This window comes from Bos indicus x Bos taurus, chromosome 5, assembly GCF_003369695.1.
Source record: "Bos indicus x Bos taurus breed Angus x Brahman F1 hybrid chromosome 5, Bos_hybrid_MaternalHap_v2.0, whole genome shotgun sequence".
NCBI lineage: Eukaryota > Metazoa > Chordata > Mammalia > Artiodactyla > Bovidae > Bos > Bos indicus x Bos taurus.
This window is the reverse complement of record NC_040080.1, coordinates 15,445,496-15,461,202: the sequence shown is the minus strand read 5'-3', so window position 1 is coordinate 15,461,202 and position 15,707 is coordinate 15,445,496. Positions and strand designations below refer to the sequence as shown.

General features: G+C 46.7%; 1 protein-coding gene across 1 annotated transcript in view; it reads left to right on the top strand.

The window, feature by feature from the left end:
- Positions 1–15,707, top strand: part of ANO2 (anoctamin 2) — a 247,533-nt gene that overhangs the window by 156,140 nt on the left and 75,686 nt on the right. Inside the window, exon 11 of the mRNA XM_027543394.1 lies at positions 9,543–9,617. Coding sequence (XP_027399195.1) covers positions 9,543–9,617 — 75 coding nt within the window. The remainder of the gene's footprint in view (positions 1–9,542; positions 9,618–15,707) is intronic.

The window sequence follows — 15,707 nt, the reverse complement described above, 5'->3', positions numbered from 1 at the left end:
TGGGCTCTCATATGGTGTGAGGGGCAACCCACCTGAGCCCCGTTTTCCACCTCCACAATCTAGAAGGGGGGCCCCTTTAGAGAGCGAGTGGGGAGGGGCTGTCTGTGGGCCGACTCCAGGCAGGACACAGGGTAGGGTAATTGGAATTGGGGTCAGGGAGGGAGAGATGCTCAGCCCAGACCTGGAACCCAGGGAGGCCAAGGCCGCTGGGGAATAGAGGTAGTGAAACAGCAGCCGTCTGGGGGCAGAGGTGCAGAGTTAGCAGGCTGGACCTCAGGAGGGGAGGAAGGGAGCCAGAGTCTGAATTTCTGAGTCTGCTGAAGTCACCAAGCAGCGGGAGGAACAGAGAATGCTTTCCATCTGAGCCACAAATCACACTATGTTCTGCCCTGGACTTTGCCCATGCCTGTTGCCTTGGGTGCCGTGCCATGCCACTGCTTCCAGCCCTTTGTCAGGATTGCTGTCCTAGACTGACACCCTTCCCCAAAGTCTGTCTCTATCTCTAGAGGGCTCTGGGGGTCAGTTACAGGCAAGGCCACAGGGCTGAGGGCTAGGACCTGGAGGCTCAGTCCAGGAGGCTGTGTGTGCTTGGGCTGGGGGGACCAATACCATGCCCGGGTCCAATGTCATGGTGATAGGAGCTGCGGGGTGACCAATGTCAGTGAAGGGAGGGGTGTGCAGTCAAATGCTGGCCTTACTTTTATGGTCAGGCCGTGAAGACTTCCTGGAGGAGGAGCTATCTTGGGAGAGAAAACCAGGGAGAGAGAGATGGTGAAGTTGGTGGGATCACTGCTTCTGGAGTAGATGCTGTTTGTGAGGGGTCTTGAAGACTCACCAGCAGAGAGAGCATTGAACAGCTGTGTCAGGGCAGAGTGGGACCAGGTCACGTAGAACATCTGTGTGACCTCAGAACTGGAAGACTGGCCCCCAGATCTCTACTGTAGGAAGCAGCGCCCACACTGAATTTGGGATTTCCTTGTCATTTGATAAGGAAACCTCACCTAATGTGTCCTGATAAGGGCCAGGGTCTGGTGGTTGAAACAGTAATGATGATAGTGATGTTAGGCTACAAGTGTTGGGTTCCAGCTCTGTGTGAGGCAGAGTTCCATATGCATGTTCCCATATGTGACCTCATTTCATCTTCACGGCAGCAATCTTGTATGAAGGGCACTCACCTTAATCTCTTTTTTAGAGATGAGGAAATTGAGGTGCAGAGAAGGTGGTTCTATGCCTGAGGTCCTATGGTCTTCTCTCTTTTCATCCTGGAAAACACTTGTCATTCTTTAGTCACAAGTGAAATGTCTCTTCATCTTTGATGCCTTCCTTCTCCCCCAAGGCAGGCAGTTGCTCTCTCCTCTGTGTTCCCATGACATGTGTCATATCATCTCATAATATGTGTTGTCTTTCTCAGTTTATTTTAGTGGTTGGAGCATCCCCTAAGACCCCATGGACTGCAGCATGCCAGGCTCCCCTGTCCTTCACTGTCTCCCAGAGTTTGCTCAAACTCATGTCTATTGAGTGGGTGATGCTGTCCAACCATCTCACCCTAAGAGCAAAGAATGTGCCTTCTCCATATCTGCAGTGCCCAGTGCCAGAACAATGCTGGATACACATTTGATGTTCAGTGAAAGCTTCCTGCATAGAAATAGGATTAGTAACAACTCACAGTTATACAGAACTTAGAATTTTCCCAATATTGTCACATGCATGATGTACTCATTGAGGTGCAGTAGGGCAGGTCTACCAGTTGTCCGATTGAAGATGAGGCTATGAGGTCAGTGAGATGTTAGACAATATTCTTAAGATTGCTTAGCTAATAAAGAGGTAGAGACAGGGATGAAGCCTAGGTCTTGCATTTCCAAATGCCTCACTATTCCCTCTCCTTAACACTGTCCCCTTGACAAGTATTTTCAGCAACAGAGGCTCAGTATATGAACATTCTGATGGAAACCAAAGCCAATCTATTCACAGACCTCCGGTGGTTAGCTGGAGCAGGTGAGGCAGGTGATGATGATGGTGCTTGGCTTCCTGCCCTTTTGTTGTTGTTGATCAGTTACTCAGTTGTGTCTGACTTTGCGACCCCATGGACTGCAGCACACCAGGCTCCCCTGTCTTCCACCATCTCCCAGAGTTTGCTCAAACGCATGTCCATTGAGTCGGTGATGCCATTCAACCATCTCATACTCTGTTGCCCCCTTCTTCTCCTGCCTTCAATCTTTCCCAGCATCAGCATCTTTTCCAATGAGTTGGCTCTTTGCATCAGGAGGCCAAAGTATTGGAGCTTCAGCTTCAGCATCAGTCCTTCCAGTGAATATTCAGGGTTGATTTCCTGCCCCTTTAGAAGTCTTCAAAGAAAGAGGACCACAGCTGGCTTCCTTTGAAGCCAAAATCCAGTTCTGTTCCAGGCATGATGCTTCCTGAGCAGTAGGCAAATATCATCTTTATTCTCCTTTACTGAATTCAAAGCAGTCTGTATTGGTTTAACATTGGCATAACTGAGCGTGTCTTTTCTCAATCCATACTTGAAGTAAATCTAAAATATTATAAACATCTGAATTAGAAACTTCAAGGAATCTACAGATACTATCCCCTCCAGGAGGCAGACTATAACTGTTTACCCCTCAAATGTGGGCTGCATGTAGTGACTTCCTTCCAAAGAGTAAAGGAGGGGAAAGAGTTACTGGACAGCTGGGAAACCCGACAAGCATCATGAGTGACAGGTCATATTATAGCTTGTCCCTTTGCTGTGATGAAATGAACATGATGTCAGATTGGTGCAAAACTAATTGCAGTTTCAGACTATGAATTTTAAGACATTATAACTAGGCTCAAGCACATCTTTATTAATCAAAGTAGGAACCATTTCAATCAACACATTTTTGCCAACGAGAAAGAAGTTTATTTATTCCTGTAGTGTAAAAATCCATGCTTCGGGATTAGATGGATTCTTGGAAAGCATTTTCTGCCTCCTGCTGGTTGTAGAAGCGTTTTCCCTGCAAAAAGTTGTCGAGATACTTGAAGAAGTGGTAGTTGGTTGGCGAGAGGTCAGGTGAATGTGACGGATGAGGCAAAACTTTGAAGCCCAATTCGTTCAACTTTTGAAGCAAAGCATTTGTTGTTGTGCGATGTGCATTTGAGCGTTGTCATGGAGAAGAATTGGGCCCTTTCTGTCGACCAAGGCCAGCTGCAGGCATTGTAGTTTTCATGCATCTCATCAATTTGCTGAGCATACTTCTCAGATGTAATGGTTTTGCTGGGACTCAGAAAGCTGTAGTGGATCAGACTGGCAGCAGACCACCACACAGTCACCGTGACTTTGCACTTTTGGCTTTACCTCTGTGGTCTTCCTCCTCCAAACCCATAGCTTCAACCTAATTCTGAAAAAACTTCAGAGAAGCCTGTACTGAGCAATGTTGTACAAAATCCTTGACTACTTACTCCTCAAAACTGACCAGGTCATCAGCAACAAGAAAAGTCTGACATATCATCATAGTTTAGAGGAGCCTAAGAAGACATGATGGCTAAAAATAATGTGGCATCTTACATGGGACTCTGGAGCAGAAAAGGAATATTAGGTGAAAACTAAGAAAATCCACATACAATGTGAGCTTTAGTTAATAATAAGGTACAGGGACTTCCCTGGTAGTCCAGAGGCTAAGGCTTTAAGCTTCCACAGCAGGGGTCATGGGTTTATTCCCTGGTCTGGCAACTATGATCCTGCATGCCGCTCAACGTGGCCAAAAAAAAAAAAAAAAACATAATAAGGTACAATATTGGTTCATTGCTTGCAAAAAATGTACCCATACTAACATAATAAAGAAACTGGGTGCAGAATTGTGTGTGTATATATATATATATATATATATATACACATATATATATACACACACATGCACACTCACACATTGTACTATCTTTGAAGCTTTTCATAAATCTAAAGCTATTCTAAATTTTTAAAAAAGTTTATTTAAAGAAAAGAAAGTAGAGGAAGGAATTCTCATATGTTCCTGGTGAAAATGCAAAAATAGCACAGCCATTTTGTAAAACAGTCTGGCAGTTGCTTATAAACCAAAGACACACGCAACCCATGACTCAGCAATTCCACTACTTGGTATTAACCTAAAGCCTATGCGGACACCAAAGCCAGTGTGCAAATACTTCCAACAGCTTTATTCGTTAATTACCAACAACTGGAAGCAGTCCAGACATCTCTCAGCCAGTGATGGTTCCGTGAGACGTGGCAGGTCCATACAGTGAAATATTACTCAGCAATAAGAAAACGGAGTTCTGGGAATGTAGCGGAAGTGAATCCCAAATGCAGTGCATTGAGTGAGACAAGTCAGACTGGAAAGGAGCCATGCTATGGGAATTTACTTTTATGACATTTTGGAAAAGGCAACCCTGAAGGGACAGAGAATAGGTCTTGCCAGGAGCTGGAGACTGGGGGAGGTGATGGACCACGATGGATGGGGCAGTATTGAGGGGATGATGGTTCTGGTTTTGATTGTGGTCATGGTTACATGTGATACACACGTATTTATCAAAATTCACAAAATTGCATGCTAATAAGGTGCATTTTATTACATGATAATCATGCATTAATTTAAATAAATACAAACTCAGGGATGATTGACCACTTTTCAAGGCTGCCATCCCAGGATTTGAATAGGAGTCTCACCTACCGCGTTTGCAGTGCCTGCATTTCCTGCTGTTCAGTCTGCCAAAAGGACACTGCTGTGGTTTGCTGTGGATGTCACCATGCCACTTCCTGTTTGGAGACTTGGAAGCGAAAGCCGTAGTTTAGGGACAAGGACACAAGCCTGGACGATGGCTAGGCTCCTGGCTTAACAGTGGTGAATTAGCTGAGTCCTTCTTGTCCACCTGCTTCTGATACAGTCATGACACAGACTTGACCTTACTTTTGGTGTGAGGCTTTGTGTGGCTTTTTGTTGGGGCTTCCCTGGTGGCTCAGATGGTAAAGAATCCACCTGCAATGTGGGAGACCTGAGTTCAATCCCTGGGTGGGAAGATCCCCTGGAAAAGGGAATGGCTACCCACTCCCAATATTCTTGCCTGGAAAATCCATAGACAGAGGAGCCTGGCAGGCTACAGTCCATGGGCTGCAAAGAGTCAGACACAACTGAGAGAGTAACACTTAGAGCTGACAGAGCGCTTTCCCAGGCGTTCAGCTGTGTGATCTGTGCATGACCTCTGCCACTTCAGTGGGATGTGTGTCATCTCCGTGTTAAAAAGAGGGAGACTCTGAGAGCTCATGCTTACCTGTGTGTGCATGTGCATTGGCTTGGCCCCTCCATGGGTTGGCTAATTAATATAAAATACATGGTATAATAATCTGGCACCATAGATGTTACCATTTATGCATTTTACAGATAAGGAATATAATTACTTTACAAATGAGGAAACAGAAGTTCTGGGAATTTCCCAAGGCCACTTGACTCGTATCAGAGCCAAGAGTTGAACTCAGAAGTTCAAGTTCCAAGTTCTTCTATGATCCCATGAGCTGGTTGTGTGACTTTTACATGGAGTGTAGTTAACTGGATGGTGTTTTGCCGTGAATATTCACATCTTTTCTGTGTCAGTGAGTGGAGATTGTAATTAGCATCCACCCAGGTGGTGCTAGTGGTGAAGAATCCACCTGTCTACTCAGGAGATGCAAGAGATGGGGGTTCAATCCCTGGATAGGAAGATCCCCTGGAAGAGAGCATGGAAACCCACTCCAGTATTGGTGCCTGGAGAATCCCATGGACAGAGGAGCCTGGCAGGCTATTGTCCATGGGGTCCCAAAGAGTCGGACATGACTTTAGTGACTTAGCATGCATAGAGGCTGGTCTGAATGCACCTCATCCCTGGCCTTAAGAAGGTGGATAACACTTGGCAGGAACCTTGGCCAAAACCCTCTCTGCCCCCTGGCCCCGCCCTTGGGTTTGCTAGTCATCCTCTACGATTATACTTATTTTTAGAGCCTTTTTCATCTGGGGCTGTGTTTCCTACTTCTCTGCTTGCACTTCCTTTTCTCCCATTTATTCTAAAACTGTCCATCTTGTCCCTGAGGACCATTCTGAGCCCAGTCTCATCCTCACTGACTGCTTCCTTGCCCCTTCCCCTGATTTCTTGGACCACGCACAGGTCTTTCTATCTCTCCTTGCCCTGCTCCCTACTCAGGGAGCCCCACTGGGGAGGAACTGGAGACACAGAACCTGTAACTGGAGCTTCCCCTTCCCTGCTCATCGCTGGCATTTCTGAGCACACCTGGCTTGCTGATTCTCAAGGCAGAACCTCTCATCCCCAGGCAAGAAGGCAGGAAAAGAGTCAGAGAATCATCCAGACTGTAATCATAATGAGAGAGGCCTCCAGATGAGCCCCACATAACCCTAGACTTCTTTTCATAATCCCCACAGAGTTATCATCTATCCACCCCTCGTCAGTTTTCTAATCAGAATCTTAAAGTAAGATACCACTGTGCTCAATCGTGTCCTACTCTTCTTGATCCCATGGACTTTAGCCCACCAGGCTCCTCTGTCCATGGGATTCTCCAGGCAAGAATACTGGAGTGCATTGCCATTTTTTTCTGTAGGATATCTTCCTGAACCAGGGGCTGAACCTGAGTCTCTTGCTTCTCCTGCATTGGCAGGCAGATTCTTTACCATTAGAGCCACCTGGGAAGCCAAGATACCACTAGTGTGATTGAAATTAAGAATGAGTACTGGGGACTTCCCTGGTGGTCCAGTGGTTAAGAATTCACCTTGCAATGCAAGGGATGCAGGTTTTATCCCTGGTCAGGGAACTAAGATCCCACCTGCAAAACAGCTAAGCGTGTGTGCCCGCAAGTACTGAGACTGTGTACTACAACTAGAGAATCCATGTGCTGCAATGAAAAATCCTACCTGACATAGCAAAGATCCTGTGGGCTGCAACTAAGACCCGACACAGCCAAATAAATAAATAAATATTAAAAAGAAAACAAATAAAAAAAGAATGAATACTGAAGGCAGAGAGAAAGAAATACTAGTCCCTTTTGATGTCTGGCCTCATTTAGAGGACTTGCTTCAGTCCTAACAGAAATAGGTTTTTATAGTCCCACCTGTGCAGGATGGTCATGACCTGCAGTGACCTTGTTCTCACTGTGTGATGGAAAGTCTGCTGGGCTCAGAGTCTGGAGACCTGATCCTATCGGAGCCTATGAGAAACCGAGCATCCCTTGTTGACGTCGTTGGTACATGAGAGCATTGGTCACTGAATGACTCCAGCCTTAAAGCTCTTTTTTTAAAAATAGGGATATAATTGCTTTACACTGTTGTGTTATTTTCTGCTGTAGACTGAAGTGAATCAGCTATAAGATCCCCTAGAGAAGGGCATGGCTACCCACTCCAGTGTTTCTTGCCTTGAGAATTCCATGGACAGAGGAGCCTGGTGGGCTATAGTCCATGGGGTCTCGAAGAGTCGGGCACAACTGAATGACTAACATTTCACTTTATACATTTATCCCCTCCCTCTTGGACCTCCCTCCCACCCCTCTAGGTCATTACAGACCACCAAGCTGTTAATGCTTATTTCTACCCCGTTGTAGTCACCTCAGCCCTATGCTTAGCTCCAGACATGTCTTGAGAAAGACACAGCATTCCTTTCCTCAAATCCCACCCAGGCTCACTCCCAGGATAACCCACATTTCTGAACTGGCACGGGATTCCTGAAGCTCTTTTTGTGTATGGTTATCACTCCCATCCCATTAAACAGGGAGCCCCCTGGGGACAGTGACTATATCCACTGTCCTCTGTCTCCCCACTGTGCATGGCCGCAAAGTCTGCACACAGTTGGCTCACAGAGGCTTTTAGGAAGATTTTCAGGCCAAGAAGGCCCTTCACTTACAGTGGTGATGGTGGTTTCGTCGCTCAGTCATGTCTGACTCTTTGCGACCCTATGGACTGTAGCCCGCCAGGCTCCTCTGTGGGATTCTCCAGGCAAGAATACTGGAGTGGGTTGTCATTTCCTCCTCTAGGGGATCTTCTGACACAGGGATCGAATCTGAGTCTCCTGCATTGCAGGCAGATTCTTTACTGCTGAGCCACTGGGGAAGCCTACAGTACAAGCTTTCAAAGCCTAGATGGCACTGTTGCTAGAGTCAGATCAGGTGTGTTCTGAAATCTGGTGAGGAGGGAGAGAGAAGCAGAAAGGGGCCTGGAATGCTGGCTTGCTGAGTTAGACAGGCTGCAGAAATGCAGGAGCCCTACCTCGCCAGCGTGGAGGGCTTTGCCGTTTCCACTGCATCCTCCCCAGCATGGCTTTAGCTGGCCTTCGAGGCAACCTTGTAGTTGGCAGGGCACTATATCCGTTCTAATTGTAAAGAATGGCAGCTCAAAGAAATCCAGTTGTTCAGTCGTTCAGTCATGTCTGACTCTTCATGACTTCATGGACTGCAGCACGCCAGGCTTCCCTGTCCATCATCATCTCCCAGGGTTTGCTCAAACTCACGTCCATCAAGTCGATGATGCCATCCAACCGTCTCATCCTCTGTCGTCCCCTTCTCCTCCTGCCTTCATTCTTTCCCAGCATCAGGGTCTTTTCCAGTGAGTCAGCTCTTCCCATCAGGTGGCCAAAGTATTGGAGCTTCAGCTTCAGCATCAGTCCTTCCAATGAATATTCAGGGTTGACTTCCTTTAGGATTGACTTCTCTGATCTCCTTGCAGTCCAAGGGGCCCTGAAGAGTCTTCTCCAACACCACAGTTCAAAAGCATCAAATCCAGTGCCCAGGCTAAAATTATGTGGCAGTTAATTGGCAGAGGTTTTTACCCCTCGTACCTGGTGGGCTTCACCCTACCAGGTGAGGGATCTAAGCGGGCAGGGAAGGCGGATGTGGTCAGGGATATGGAGGTCCCAAGAGAGCAGGGGGTGAACTGGATGGAGTCTGGTTCTCAGCCAGACTGATAGCAAGGCCTCAGCTGAGCCTGCACCTTGAGTTGTCTGCCTTTGTGACCAGGGGAGAACAGTTGTTTTGGAGGGAACAAATAACAACACGTACAGGTTCTTTGAAGAACAAAAATTGTGGGTAATTTGCACACTCGGGATCTGAGGTCAGTGGTGATGTCTGATATAAATGATGATCTATTCTAGGATGCTGCTCTGTGGTCATTTGTATCTATCATTTGTCCCCCACTTTACCACGTTCGTGTGTTTCTCATTAAAATAAAGCAAATAAAACCATCTTGTGCATGAGTCAGGATGAGGGTCATGACTGTGCCCATTTAGCAGATGAAGAAATAGAAAGAAATGTTAAGAGGCACAGCAAAGATCGCACAGCAGATAGAGCGGTTGAACTGAAACTTTAGCCCAGTGTGAGGCTGAAATCAGATCTAGAAGTCACAGAATTAGGAGAGCTGTTGTTGATGTGGAAGGTAAGGCATCAGAGACCAAAAACGTCTCTAAGTAGAGTGATGAATGATACACACATTTATGGAAAACTGAGGGACATTTTATATCTGTTACTTACAGCATCTGATGGTCACTGTTCTCCTGTTTCTCCCCAGGACGATGAAGATAAGCTGACCTGGAAAGATCGTTTCCCAGGTTACCTGATGAACTTCGCCTCCATCTTGTTCATGGTAATTTCCTGGTGGGAATACCTGGTTCTGCCATGTGCATGGGGATCCTGCTGTGTGAATGCTGGGGGTGTTAGTCTGTGATGTTTCGAGGATGATGAGGGGCTAGTGAAGATGAAGCCATGGTCCTCTCAGAGGGACAGGAGACAGGTTCGACTGCTGGTCCAGGAAGATCCCACATGCTGGGAAACCTGTGCACCACAACTATTGAGCGTTGGTGCACAGAGCCCAGGAAGTGTGACCCTGAGCCTACGTGCTGCAACTACCAAAGCCCTTGTGCCTCGAGTCCCTGCTCCGCAGCAAGAGAAGCCACTGCCAGGAGAAGGCCACACAATGCAACGAAGAGTAGCCCCTGCTCACCCCAACTGGAGAAAAGCTTGCACAGCAATGAAGACCCAGCACAGGCAAAAATAAACAGATGAATAAAATTATTAAAATGCATTCCAAGTTGGATAATAAATTATATAGCCCCCTACCAGTTTGTTTTTTTTTTAAATCCTTATATTATGCTAACTTTTCCCCCCATTTTTTTTTCATTTTTTAAAAAATCCAGTCTCCAGAAGGGGCTTGGCATTACCCTAGAACAAGGTGTGGAATTTGAAATAAAGGGGTCAGGATGATGTTTGTAAAAGAGTGGCTTTTATTGTTACAGAATTAGCCCAGGGCACCTTTGGCAATGAAGTTGAGTATCCAGTATCATTTCCTCTTCTACCCGTAGTGACTAACCCTTGGCAGAAGATGCCACGACCATGACCATGAGGAGGCTTTTAGCGATGCCAGTCTGTCATCTGTTGGGGGTATTTTTCATGGAGTGATGAGAGCCAAGAAAAGTGCAGTGCAGCGTTCATCTTCCTCATCCATGGAAGAGGCCTGGCTGGACAAAGATGAAGCTTCTCTTTCTTCTCCAACCCAGCGTATGGAGCTAATGCTCTTTTCCTTTTTGAATGAATCCTCTTTTTGTGTCCTTTTTCTATGGGAGGATTATCAGAGGCAATTCTCTCCCTTTAGAGCAGGGTGCCTAAACTTTCCTCCCACGCCCAAGATAACCATTGGCTCATGTTTGTATATCAGAGACCAGTCATCAGAAACCCTCCTCCATCACTTGGATTATCAAGTGGCCTCCTAACTCAGCTCCCTGCTGTTACTCTGGCCCCAGCCTGCTGATCTTTTCCAAATCTAGGTCACATCACATTACTCCTCTGCTCAAAACTCTTTAAAGGCATCACATCTTGAGGCCAAAATCTTTGTTCTGTGTTCACGGATGCTGAACAGAAATATGGAGACCTTTCAATTCAGTCACTCAGTTGTGTCCGACTGCTTGTGACCGCAGGGACTGCAGCACGCCAGGCTTCCCTGTTCTTCACTATCTCCTGGAGCTTGCTCAAACTCATGTCCATCGAGTTGGTGATGCTATCCAACTTTCTTATCCTCTGTCATCCCCTTCTCCTTCTGCCTTCCATCTTTCCCAGCATCAGGGTCTTTTCTAATTAGTCAGTTCTTCTCATCGGGTGGCCGAAGTATTGGAACTTCAGCTTCAGCATCTGTCCTTCCAAGAAGGAAGAAAGTGGCTTTATTTCTTTGCCAGGCAGAGAGGGAGCACAGTAGTCTTGCGCCTCAAGAACTGTGCCCCCTTCCCTGGGGAGTAGGAAGAGGTCTTATAGCCAGGACTATGGTCAGGGGTATGTGGTAAAGATCAAGGTCGTGACAGTTTTGCATTCTTCTTTCTTCTGCAAAGTTTCAAAACAGCCACAACACTGGGTCTGTTTGGATCCAAGGGTGGTGATGCTGACAATTTAGGGAGTGTGCAGGGTCTCAGTGTGCCTGCTCAGTCGTTTCAGTCATGTCTACTCTTTATGACTCCATGGACTGTAGCCCTCCAGGCTCCTCTGTCCATGGGATTTCCCAGGCAAGAATACTGGAGTGGGTAGCCAGTCCCTTTTCCAAGGGAGCGCACCCTTATTGTATGGGTGCCATGGTCTTCTCAACTTCCATTCAGAATGCAAGTCCCAGAGGGTAGGGACCAGATTAGCTGTCCCTCCTGTGTCTCTCATTGTGTGAAATTAGGACTCTGGGCTCCATAACATGGCTTCCACTGCAATTTGGCTGTATCCAGATGTAAGATTATGGAATTCAAACACTAAGAGCCACAAGAATGTACTGTGCAACTTGGGGAACACAGCCAATATTTTGTAATAACTGTAAATGGAAAGTAAAGTTTAAACATTGTATTAAAGAGGCTCCCCTGGTGGTCCAGTGATTAGGACTCTGAGTGTCCACTGCAGGGAGTACAGGTTTGATCCCTGGTCAGGGAATTGGCCAAAAAAAATGTATTAAAAAAGACCCACCAAGAGACCCAGAGGCCATGATAGGTGACCACATGCAGGAGGGGGAAACTGCCAGAGCTGAGGGTCAGCAAATCTTTACCAAACATGTTCCATGCAGGAGGCACCTCTCTGTAGTTGCAAAAGGCACAGAGAGAAGTACATGATCAATTTCCCCTTTTGGTCCAGCTGGGGGACCTGATCACAAACATGAAATACAGCTCACATGGTGCAGTAAGTGGTCAGAAAACACTTGTTGAATTTAATAAACAAAATCAATAACACAGCCAGAGTGATGAGAAGAGTGCTGGATTTGGTGCCAAAAGTCCTGGGTTGAGCTTGGAACCATAGAGAAGAATTCAGATCCTGGATGGAACTAAATTGTATCTACCAAAGCTGTAGCACGTGTGGTTACTATAAGAAATCATGCTAAAGTAGGTGTGGCTGCAATAATGAAATCAGGAGGGCACACATGGATTAGCTGGTTTTTTAATACTGATATTTTATGAATATGTAATACCATTCATCCGATTAATTGAGTTATTATAAGCATTAGCTTAAAGTTCAGTAATATCTCGCCTTAATCAAGTGATATTTAGTGAGAGGCATGTTCTTCAAAATGACCATGGGAAATGTGGGTAGAATCTGTGAGTAGATAAAGTCACTGTTTGTTGGCCTTTGTCTTTTTTGATAGCATGTTGCTGAAACATTAGTCTGTAATTTTTAATTATTCATTATGCTATGCTTAAAGCAATTAATGTGAGAGCTATTTTGTTTTCTTGATAATTGGATGTAGTGATTAGAACATGTTTTGTATTACACTAGAGTTTTTTTTAGCTTTTTATTTTATATTGGAGTATTGTTGTATTTCCTCTTCTTTGGGATGGTTTTGGTCACTGTGTCCCGTGCAGTGTTATGAACCTCCATCCATAGTTCCTCAGGACCTTTGTCTATCAGATCTAATCTCTTGAATCTATTTGTCACCTCCACTGTATGATAATGAGGGATTTGATTTAGCGCATGTGTGAATGGTCTAGTGGTTTTCCCTACTTTCTTCAATTTAATTTTGCAATAGGAGCTCGTAATCTGAGCCACAGTCAGCTCCAGGTCTTGTGTTTACTGACTGTATAGAGCTCCTCCATCTTTGGTTGCAAAGAACATAATCAATGTGATTTTGGTATTGATCATCTGGTGATGTCTATATGTAGGGTCGTCTCTTGGTTTGTTGGAAAAGGGTGTTTATTATGATCAGGATGTTCTCTTGACAAAACTCTGTTAGCCTTTGCCTTGCTTCACTTTGTACTCCAAGGCCAACCTTGCTTGTTATTCCGGGTATCTCTTGACTTCCTTTTGCATTTCAATCCTCTATGGTGAAAATCACATCTTTTTTTTGGTATTAGTTCTAGAAGATCTTGTAGGTCTTCATAGAATCGTTCAGCTTCTTTGAAGTGGTTGAGGCATAGACTTGGGTTACTGTGATGTTCAGTAGTTTGCCTTGGAAATTAACAGAGATCCTTCTGCTGTTTCCAAGCGCTGCATTCTGTACTCTTTTTGTTGACTATGCGTACAGCTGATGAACAATGTCATGCTAGTTTCGGGTTGACAGCAAAGCAACTCAGCCATACGTGGGCGTGTGTCCATTCTCCCTCTGTGGATCAACTGTTGTTGTTGATGATGATGGCTTTGCCATGTATCTCGCGGACCTCGGACCAGTCCCATTGCTGCTTCTTGGTCCTCGTTTTCCTTGTCTGTGAGATCAAAGGCTGGATGTGGATGATCCCTAAAGGCTGAAATTCCTTAGTTTCTAGTGGGTTTGTAATATGTGCCTTGTGAGCTTGAGCAAATCACCTCCTACACCTGTTTCCTCACCTGCAAATTGATCCTGGCATGGGGTCGGTGCTCTCCAAGCTCTTCCCACTTGAAAATTGCGAATCTTGAGGTGTTTGTGGGAGACACCAAAGGAGAGGTTCAGAAGAGTGGGATGGAAAATCAAGACCAGGGAAGTTGGGGTGGCAGAGCACAGCATCTGGGTGCTGAAGAGGGGCATGAAGGTGGAGCCAAGAAGGAGAGAGGGTGGGGAAAAGGGGTGCCCTGAGTGAGTGGAGCAGGGCCTCTAGAAGAGGAAGAATCTCAAGAAGTGAGGATTCTGAGCCGGTAGGTCTAGACTATTCGCCTGTTTCTCAAGCTCACAGGCGAGACGGCGGGGTCCAAACCACACTTTGGGTGACCAGGAAGCATGCTCTGTCCTCAGCTTGGCGGCAGGGGGGCGTCTTAAAGAAGGAGGTGGAAGCTGGTCTCCTCCCCACCCCTAGGACCCCAAAACAGGGGATGTTTTTGCCATGGCTGTTTCCCCCATCCTCTCTGTACACCTAGCCCTAGGTGTGTGCGCGCACACACAAACACACACACTCTTCGATGCCCTGGTCTCTCCACTTTGCTGCATCAATGCTTCCATCACTGGCCTTCACTGCAAAGGCGATTTTGAGGGGAAAGAATCTCACAGCATGTTTTCCAGGCCCTTGCTGTCTGGCTGTGACGATCCCAGAGGAGAGGGAGGTGGGATGTCTCTGTTGTTGGTGGGCAGTGATGTCATGTCCAGGTTTCCCTATGTCCAGGGTCCTCATCCCTCCCCGGTCCTGGGGGCTGAGATTCTACCACCCCGCCCACACCCCATCAGGGGAGGGGCCTCCCACCAAGTGTTTTTCTCATCTAACCTCTCCTCCACCCACCCCCCCCCCACCCCCTGCACACACACAGCTTCCCTCTCCCCAGGGCCACTGCCATCCTGCCTTCCTTACAGAGGGGCCCCTTTTTCTCACCATCGTCCACAGACACATGTTTGTAAAGCACACGAGGATGCACAGTACACGGCTGAGGCTGTCACCGGCACCCCTGGTGGCCCGGGACTTCTGCACGTGGCCACATCTGCAACCCATTCTCCAGCGCAGCCCACCCAGGTGTCATTCACGGGCTGCAGGGGCCAGAGGCTCCACCCTCCTCCTCTCCCCTCACCACCCCCATCCCCTACCCTCTTCCTCCCCTCCTTTCTAGAGAGGGGACACCACAGTCCAGGGCAGTGTGTTTTCTCACAGGAACCTTTCACCTGGCTCTTTCTCTCCCCATGTTTTTCATTTCGTCCTCCCCAGCCAGCATCCACCCCTCCTTCCCCACCCAGAGGGGATGTGACTTGAACTGCCTCCTTTTGCAGAAAGAATTCAAGAAAGAAGACTCTACCGATGGAAAGGAATTAGAGCCTTGACCTGAGCAGGTCACACACCTAGCCGATCCCCTCCACCTTCTGCCCCTCACATCCTTGTGCTTCATGGAAACGGCCCCTCCTTGACTGTGATGGGAGGGGAGAGGGAGTCTCGTCGTTCTTAGGTTCTGGAAAAAGGAAGTAGGGCTGGCCCTCCAGGTCAAGTGGCTGGTAAACTCTCCTAATTTTCTAGTGGAGTCTTTAGGGTTTTCTATGTAGAGGATCATGTCATCTGCAAATAGTGAGAGTTTTACTTCTTCTTTTCCAATTTGGATTCCTTTTATTTCTTTTTCTGCTCTGATTGCTGTGGCCAAAACTTCCAAAACTATGTTGAATAGTAATGGTGAAAGTGGGCACCCTTGTCTTGTTCCTGACTTTAGAGGAAATGCTTTCAATTTTTCACCATTGAGGATAATGTTTGCTGTGGGTTTGTCATATATAGCTTTTATTATGTTGAGGTATGTTCCTTCTATTCCTGCTTTCTGGAGAGTTTTTATCATAAATGGATGTTGAATT